The sequence below is a fragment of the Adiantum capillus-veneris genome, chromosome 2 (assembly GCF_014529385.1).
Source record: "Adiantum capillus-veneris isolate H3 chromosome 2, ASM1452938v2, whole genome shotgun sequence".
Lineage (NCBI taxonomy): Eukaryota > Viridiplantae > Streptophyta > Polypodiopsida > Polypodiales > Pteridaceae > Adiantum > Adiantum capillus-veneris.
Genome location: NC_140932.1, coordinates 39540543 through 39549989, shown reverse-complemented (window position 1 = coordinate 39549989; position 9447 = coordinate 39540543). Strand labels below are relative to the sequence as shown.

The following is a 9447-nucleotide window of genomic DNA, read 5'->3' as shown; positions in this document are numbered from 1 at the left end:
CTAAGGATTTGAAGCACTTTCATGGGCCCTCAAAACTCTTAAGGATTTGATGCTTTGATTCCAAATCCACATCACAATAAGCACTACAATACTAAGTATCAATAGATGATCATTGGGTAAAAACCCTGCAAGTAGATGTATAGCGCAAGAATCATCAAATTAAGGCTCACATAAGCCATACATAGGCACAACAAAATTTGCACAACATGAAACGTAATGACCAGCAAGTACAAATCTCATAAGCAGATGGTGTTCCAAAACACCCGTTTGAGCTTGCTGCTATTCAGCATAGCTCAAGCACTTGTGAATTTGGTGACATCCTTGGCATCCTCAGAGATAAAAGCATGTTTTGCAAGCTCTCCATGCAAGGTAAGTTGCATGATAATCTCTATCTCACATTTGGTGATGTTGGGCTTCTTACTGTAGCGTCCGAGCAGGTAATTATTACTTCTTGTGTAAACTTCAATATTGACACTGAAGGAGCCCATGATTGCCATGACGTTAGAGGAGATACCAATCTCTAGATGCATGTGCTTTAGAACCTTGAATAAGTAGATGTAGATTTTGTTTCTGAACTCTCTGCTCTTCGCCTTCTTCTTCTTCTTCTTCTCTCTCTTCTTCTTCTTCTTCTTCTTGTCACCTTCCTTGGTTGTGGCAAGCTTCTTCTCACCTACAAGATTCTTCCTTGGACGTTTTTTGCCAACCATCACATAAACACTTTTTTCTGCCTTGGCAATAGGTGCTATAGACTTTTCCTTGGCTCCACCCAAATCCTTTTGCTCTGCTCGTGCAGCATCCTTTAGTTTTCCTTGGGAATATATTAATGAGATAACTACCTCTCATGGCATCTATTTCCTACGACACCCACCCAGTGAGAGCCATGGTCCATGGAGTGCACCTGCAGCTTGGCATTTTCCATTAGAATGCAGGTATATTGTAGCTCACCTCCCACATGCGAGAGAGAGAGAGAGAGAGAGAGAGAGAGAGAGAGAGAGAGAGAGAGAGAGAGAGAGAGAGAGAGAGAGAGAGAGAGAGAGAGAGAGAGAGAAGAGAGAGAGAGAGAGAGAGAGAGAAGAGCACAGGTAGTTGGGAGCCCAGGCCAAGTGGAGAAGTGGAACCCGAGCATAACATGAAGATTGTCAAGACTCAGTCGTCATTGTTAGCTCATGAAAATGAGATTTTGGCTAGCTAGCTGGGCGGCACAATAATGTGAGAGAGTGAGAGTGAGAGAGAGAGAGAGAGAGAGAGAGAGAGAGAGAGAGAGAGAGAGAGAGAGAGAGAGAGAGAGAGAGAGAGAGGAGAGAGAGAGAGAGAGAGAGAGAGAGAGAGAGAGAGAGAGAGAGAGAGAGAGAGAGAGAGGAGGGAATCTATGGATCTCAAGGAAAATACATCCCATCTGAAAATAGTGATATATATATTGCTTAATCTTCAAAAGAATAAGAGCAAGCGCTTGAAAGACCTGAACACAACACTAGCTACTGACGTGGTTGAAAATAGATTATATGACATATATACAATGCTATAAGTATATTTGATCATACCATACCTGCATATCATATGCCAAACTAAGCCAAATTTAATATGCAAGTATGAGCAAAAATTGCCAGCATTATTGTTGGCTCTTCGCCCCATCTATATATTCTCTATTATGGAGAGCTGGTTTCAAGAAAAACCACGTGGCACAAGAAAAGAAAATCGAGGATCGGGGTGGAAATTCGTGATGTGGATGAGGCGTGGTGAGCTAGGAGACGAACATGTCGGAGAAGGTGAACAACCACTCAAAATTATTGCCCACCAACATAGGCTAGCCTGCATGCACCCTCTTGCTAATTGTCTAATTGTGGCCCCTGGATGTGCTAGGCCTTTGAAAATTTCCCAACTCCGTCTATCTTTCCCCTCTTGCCCAAATTTTTTACAAATGTGCGGTTCATTTAGTGTGGATGCATGACACTCAATTGCAATAGAGATTATCACTAGGTTGGTAATGAAACACTTTTATGTCCTGGGACACTTTTATGTCCTATTAAGTGACCATTTTCCTTGAATTATGTCAAGAGTTTAAAAATGGATTTTGAGGTGCTATCTATCTAGAAATTTGTCTCATGAGCTGAAAAAAACTCGACATTTTTTTGGAATATCAATTCCATCTTTAACAGTGTCCTTGCACAACATTTCACAACCTAAACTGTGTGAAAAAACGGGTCCTGTTTTTGGCTTTTTTCAACTTTTTGCAACTATAGCACTCTAGAATTCATGTTTGTGAGATCTATAATGCTAGAGAACTATCTTTGGTAGTCCTCAACATGTCATGATGCTTCCAGGGAGAAATAAATATTAAAGTTGTAAGTTATGACCAAATTACAAAAATTATAAAATCCCGTTTTTAGCCAATTTTAGCTCTTCTATGATTTTTTTGGTCGATTTCATGATATCCAAATGCATTTTTGATTTTCTATGTCGCATATTGTAACATAAAGCTAACATTCCTTGAGTTTTGGGACACCTAATACCCTATTTTTCATAGTACACAACGATGGTTAATTTTTTCAATTATAAAAGAAAATAAAACATTCTAGTATATCAAGCATACGTTTTTCAATATTGTTAGTTTCTTGTGACAACTACATGCATTTTGTAGGTAGTAACCATATCTAGTTATAAGGATCAAATTTGTCTAGATATTGAATAGTTTCTATGGGATTCTACAACTCATAATGTTGAACCCAACTTTTTCATGTTTGCTGTATTTACAACTTCATCTTTGTCCCCAAAATTCCCCTTGGTAAGAGATGTATTATTCTTTTGACATGCTCCATGGCTCCTTATGAACATAAAGAACAATAGGGAACTAAGAAACCATGCATATATTATTTGTATTGAGTGTGGCTATAGAAACTTTGATGATATGTTTGCAGAATGGTAAAAATTCAACTTTTTTGTACCTATTTATTTTGGAAAAACAAAAAATAGTGATTGAGAAGCAATCATATGTTCTGATCACCAACCCATTGAAGTTAACTAGGGAATTTATCTCAATTCCTACAAAAATCCCTAATCTTATTTTTATGCAACAAAACGTAAGAAATGACTGTTTTGATGAAAATGCACTGGTCCATCAACTTTGGAGGCTTGGTGTGACCAAAAGATGAGAAATTTTACAAGTTTCGTTTTTTTTCCATGTGTAGTAGGCCTTGAACTATAACCTCATGAAAGGATTTTACAAAATGAGTGGATCTACTATGGTTTTGGAGGTTTTTTTCAAAACCCTGAAAGGACACTTTTATGTCCTGTTAGGTTACCAACCTAGTGTTAAGCAAAAGGGCCTACAAGCAACAATATCGGTAAGGAAAATGACTACCCCAATTGAGAATATGTTGGCAGCACACCAACCGTCAATGTTGTTGTAAACTCTCACAACAACGTATGTTAGGTACGGTGGAAAGCAGTATTAGCTACTGAAAACTATGCATTGTTGCTCCATCTGAGAAGAAATGGATACAAGCAACATCTTTGAAATGTTGCTCTACACGGGACGAAGATGGTTGAGATTGCTCTTATATGTAGGTCACAGAGGCTGAAGTTCAAGCTACAAACCCCTTACGCAAGTATCCAAGACCCTGTGCGAAGCTCATTGGATGTCTACATTGACGAGCAAATTCTTAGTGCAATAGTTGTTTGCCCAATGTGAACCAAAGGTAGCTCGAAGAAGTGTCTGATGGGCCTTGCTCATGTGTGCACAGTTTAAATGGAGCCTAAAGCAGGTTTCATCAACTACAGGCACCTGCCTCCTTCTCCCAAAGTAGAGGGCCACCTCTGGTGCAAAAAATGACTCAAGCATTAAACAACCAGGCTCGGTCCAGCTTCATCAAGACAAGTGAGCATAATGGAGGCTTATCTACATCTGTGGGATAACCAAAGCCTCTTCCCCAGCGTTGTGACAAGCATGACAAACCTCACATCCATTTGTTGCTCTTCCACATCAACTTTCTGCTCTATTGCATGAACCATTTGCCTCTCAAACCTCCTCTACCCTTAACTGACAATGGCCATCTATATTATATATACTATATAAAAGAGACAGAGACCTTGCATCCACAAGCCCTCCCTTCCCCCTTGCCAATGAGGCACTGAAATGGGTCTCTCTCTCTCTCTCTCTCTCTCTCTCTCTCTCTCTCTCTCTCTCTCTCTCTCTCTCTCTCTCTCTCTCTCTCTCTCTCTCTCTTTTCGTGCTTCGCAGTGCCCTTGAGCTGTGGTTATGCACTCCCTAATGAGTTTCTAACGTGGAGATTATATATTCATAAAGGAAACATCTTTCCCATCATGAAATAGGTGTATTTCTTACGATAAATTTTTTATTCCCAGATAATAATATGTAATTGTTCCATTTGGGAATTGTTTTCCTTATGATAATAAATATCCAAAATGGAAATTTAACTTTTCTAACATGGTTTTTTCCTCCACTTTCATCAAGCAAAAATATCTTCATTTTCACATGGAAATCTTTGGGGGAGGTTTTTTTCCCACATAGAAATAGTAGAATGGAGCATCATATATATCTTCATTTCCACATGGAAATTTTTGAGAGTTTTTTTATATGTAGAAATAATGACACTCCTGTTTGTAATAAATTTGATCAAGTTTAGAAATAGTGTAGAATAATAACACACAACTAAGCTTTTATACATGATAATTTATGACAAAAAAATTAGATACTAAATTTTTTAGTGTTATTAATCATAGAGTTACATTATAAACAAGAAAATTAGCTACAAATCTCTCTCTCTCTCTCTCTGTCTCTCTCTCTCTCTCTCTACACAAACACACACACCCACACTTGCATGTGCATGCACAAATTCCCTGTTGAGTAGAAATCTTTCAGTTCAAGACCAATCGCCTAGCTCTTATAGGTCGCTTGAGATTGTTTCTATAATGCTATAGACTACTAGCTCATTTAAGGAGATATATAATTGGTATCATAGCATATGGCTTCCATGGTGATGAATATGGTATTCAAAGACAATCTTGTGGTAATTTTATTATATAATCAATACTATGTGCTTGATACATGATATAGTTATGGATTGCTTTCTTTATGGTTGACTACACTTTTTAAGAGTTACTATAGTGTATACTTTGGAAGGTTGTTATCATTGCTTACCATATGCCCGTAACATAGTAACATTGTGAAATAGATATTTGGATGTTTGCCTACTTTATCACTCTCTCATAGCACACGAAGATTGCATATTTAACCTCTTAAAGAAGCAAGAAGATTATTTTAAAAGTACATTTTACCTCTTCCTTTCTCACTTGATACATATTGTCGATTGCCAAAAAGAAAAATAGAGTGACAAACAACATGACTACTATAAGAGAGCTTCACAACAACTCAAATCTAACTAGTAATACACAAAAAGGGAATCACAAAACACTATATGAAGCAACTTCAGCTAACTTTTAAATAGCTTGTGTCATCAAATACAAGCTTTGATCAATAATCCTTAAAAGAGAAATTTGAATTCCTATACAAAGAAAGGACACATCTACATATAATTGAAATCCTTATTTCTTTCAATCTCAATAAAATAATTTGAAAACTTGTAAGAAGTCCCATCAATCCATATGTGATGCATCGTATCGCTCGTCCATGCTTTTGGATACCTGCAAGACAAGTCATACATTAGTAAAAGAATTTTCATGAATCACTTCAAAGTATTTAACAAGACTTACTTCGTTGGTTCCACGTATCAGAATAGAGAAGATGAATTTCCAATCAACCCAAAAAGTTTCTTCATGATGATCACCTTTCCAATAAAGCAATGCTTTCTTATTGGTTACATCAACACTGTGCACCAAAGCTTCTATTGTCGTAGCTGCAAGTCCCTTAGCAATTACAATGTCACCCTCCTCTGGCCAAGGAGGAACACATCCTAGCCCCATTGGAAGCACTAGACGATGACGTCGATCAGATCCACTAACTTCATGCAGGACGTCCATATCAGCTCTTGCTCCTTGAATAAAAAAAACTTCCAGTAAATACAATGGACTGGTAGTATCACTGACACACAATGACTCCTCTTACTTTTGTGTAGGATGAACATTCCAGAAACATCAGCAATACCATCAAAGATTTCCACAATGGCCTCCTCTGTGACAAACACAATGACAACTCCTTCTTGCTCCACTGAAAATATTTTAGATAGCCTCCCATAAAATTTTGAGTCGAGATCTTTAGCTACTACCACATAATCTCCTACAGTGTACTTCACCTCATCTACAAACACCTTGGAATACTCATATCCATAGGAGCATGGGTCTCCACTTGATAGGCTCTTGATCGATTCTTTTTCATTGGAACTTAATAAGAAAGGAATTTTTCTCAATCTTCGTCCAATAACTATTCCATTTCTATTAAGCAAAGCTTTACAAGCATAAGGGTGACCAAGCCGAATTGCACTACTCCATAGCTCTCGAGCTTGCTTCTCTGAGGTTGCCAGAAAGGCACACAAAGAATGCGAATTATGACACTCAAGGTTTGACATTTCATCAAAATTCCAACCTTGAGGTGAAAGTAAGCAAGAGTGAAGAGCTTGCAGATATCTATTTTCACACAATAGCCCGTCCTTTTCAATCTCTAATTGCTTCCATGTATTTGTAAACAAGATGCGACTATGGAAATTCGTATAGGATATCTCATTGGCTTTATTGTTAGTTGGAATGCTTAAGTAGCCTGATATGCTCCTCTCAAAAGAGAAGCACCAAAAGCAATCATGAGAGCCATGGCGTAAGATATCGTCAAGCATCTCTCCACTACCTATACACAGTAGTAATGCAAGCATCACTTAGTCAATACTATAATAATCAAGCACTTAATAAAATCCCTTTGAGACAATAATCTTGAGAGACAATAATACCTGCAACATGCTCCAAAGGGGAGCTATTGGGACCCTCGTATTGTTCTGACAAGATTCTCCATGATGATAATAGAGAGCGACATGTTTGGATATTGCTCAATGACCATCCTTTTCTTCTAGAGAAATTGAAAAAGAAATGTGCAATATCAACAAGAAGCATCCCAACTTGACGTTGTTTGTCTGTGATTCCCTGCACTACATTTAAAATGTGAGGCAGACACCACTGTACAAATTTTTGGCACTCTTCTGCCTCAAACATTTTGAAGTGCTTTGATGGATTCCTTGGCCATCGCCCTGAGTGCAAAATAATCTTTGGAATGGAAGCTGTAACCTCCTTAACAGTATTGCCGATGTCACGCTTCATTGGTGTGGTAGCAGATGAGATCAACTTTTTGATGTACTTCTGAAATAAGTTCAGAGATAGTACATGCATAGCATCATATACTAAGTCTTTTGACAGGTCAAATGCATATAAGTGATACAATCTCCAGAGAATGGATTGTCCAGACAAACCTGCATCCCATAGAATATCTTCTTTACCTTCTTTAGTAGGAGATCGTTTAGCTCGTTCGATTCCTGACCACATGTCTTCTACATGTCGACCTTGAGGAGGATGTCTAGCTTGAAATCTGTTATTATCATACACATATCTCGACCCATTTGCATCTTGCTGAAGTGTTGCATGTGCTTTACACCGTCGACAAAAGCTCTTTCCGCCATCTTTGAATTGTCCCAGCTTACATTGAGCTGATGGTCCCCAGTGCACATCATTAGGATTCCTGGCAACTTTGTTGAGTCATCTGGAAGCCCTTGATGAATACGGCTTTTGTTGTAGGCATAGTTAGCTTCGAAACCATCTAGAAATAAGCTTTCTAGATCTAGAAGCAAGGGTTGTAGGAAAGAAGAGAGAATGTCTCCATGCTTCTTCTCCAACTCTTTGTTTGAGAGGGGAAGAAACAATACAGGAATAGAACCTAGAGTAGATCGTTTTCCTCCATTCAAGACAGTGACCTCAACTACAACACTATCCTTCATAGTTGTTGATGCTGCCTGAAATCCATCCCAATGTAAAAGAAGAGAAAAATTCCTTGGGTCTCCTTTGATAAGCTTTCTCTCTCCCCGAATTTGTTTTTTACACTTGGTACATGCAAACTCGTAGGCTTGTGTGTCCTCATTTTAACTACTGAGAAGCTCTTTGCTTGACAAACACCTGGGAAATGCACGATACGTCATCTTGCACTTGTCATTTTGACACACAACTTGAGCCTCCCAAAGGGCATCAGGATTCCAATAGTCCTGGTAAATCCACATCTTCTCTCCGTCCCAAACTTCTTGAATGAAGTCAGGGTGTTGAGAGGGCTCCTTAGCCAACCACCGGTCTTGAGCTCTCCACAGGCTTAAGAAATCATGACAATTTTCTTCACTTTGACAGAGACATCTCAATTGATCTATTAACGATATGTATAAGAATGGCATCATCTCCTTTTTGCTTCTGCTACACTTTGAACATCTTTCACAACATATGAGGCAATCCTGTTGACAACGTCTTGATCGGATCCTGTCAATGCAAACACACATAGAGGTGTTTCTATCAGCATCCTCCTTGCTAGGTGGAAAGACTTGCAGTTCATGGGGTTGACTTTCGCTACCGAGACATAGTTTCCATTCTTGAGGAATGACCATACCTTTGTCCTTATAAAGCTTCAAGATTTCAGAGAAGTTACTAGGTGTATTGAAATCATTAAGACTTCCATTCCAATCACTGCCCTTCTCTGTCAATAGCTTAGCAAGACATTTTTCCTTGCCTTCACAAACAGAGCCTAAGCCCTGAAACAATATACGCATCACATCGTCTTGAAGCTTAATGGAAGCTCGATGGGAATCCATCATAGATTGAATCCGGATAATGGTATTCCAAATAGCTTCATTAAGAGTATGCTCTGTGTTCATTCTGAAACATACCAAAATCGCACATCACTATCGATCCACGAGAACTTGACTCCTAGAATCATTAGAGAAATAGACTGCTAAATTGCAATCCATGAGATTACTATCTGGCTAGCACTTAACGTCAATATAGTTTGTTAAGCCTCTCATATGTCTCTCTCTCTCTCTCTTCCTCTTCTTAGCTAGTTTTTCTCTCGCCCCACTCAACATCTCCTTCTCTCGCTGATATGGCCAAACCATTCTCACTCTCCTCGCCATTATCTACTCCTTCTGCACCCATGCCCAGCATCAGCATTACCTACCCCTACTGATCAGCCCTCTCCTAACAACAGTAATTGCATGTCCACCATCTCTCTCTCTCTCTCTCTCTCTCTCTCTCTCTCTCTCTCTCTCTCTCTCTCTCTCTCTCCCCTTCTTCGCTAGTTTTTCTCTCGCCCCACTCAACATCTCCTTCTCTCACTGATATGGCCAAACCATTCTCATTCTCCTCGCCATTACCTACCCCTACTGATCAGCCCTCTCCTAACAACACTATTTACATGGACTCAATAATTCCTAACAACAATCTGCCATGGGATGCTGCACA

General features: G+C 39.0%; 2 protein-coding genes and 1 pseudogene across 3 annotated transcripts in view; all 3 read right to left on the bottom strand.

Moving 5' to 3' along the window:
- Positions 1–293: 293 nt before the first annotated feature.
- Positions 294–919, bottom strand: LOC147462653 (histone H2B.3-like; annotated as a pseudogene).
- Positions 920–5436: 4517 nt separating this feature from the next.
- LOC147462651 (uncharacterized) overlaps positions 5437–9447 on the bottom strand; it is a 5431-nt gene continuing 1420 nt past the window's right edge. Inside the window, exons 1-3 of one of the 2 annotated variants that reach the window (XM_086526929.1) lie at positions 6083–6988; positions 5731–6011; positions 5437–5661 (exon numbers count right to left, since the gene is read on the bottom strand). In XM_086526929.1, coding sequence (XP_086383055.1) covers positions 5614–5661; positions 5731–6011; positions 6083–6839 — 1086 coding nt within the window. In that variant the 5' untranslated portion in view covers positions 6840–6988 and the 3' untranslated portion in view covers positions 5437–5613. Of the gene's footprint in view, positions 5662–5730; positions 6012–6082; positions 6989–9447 lie in introns of those variants that run through there. The other variant, XR_015190035.1, reaches the window with a different exon arrangement.
- Positions 7183–9447, bottom strand: part of LOC147462652 (uncharacterized) — a 3352-nt gene continuing 1087 nt past the window's right edge. The window contains exon 1 of the mRNA XM_086526919.1: positions 7183–9447. This exon is cut by the window's right edge and continues 1087 nt beyond it. Coding sequence (XP_086383045.1) covers positions 8091–8864 — 774 coding nt within the window. The 5' untranslated portion in view covers positions 8865–9447 and the 3' untranslated portion in view covers positions 7183–8090.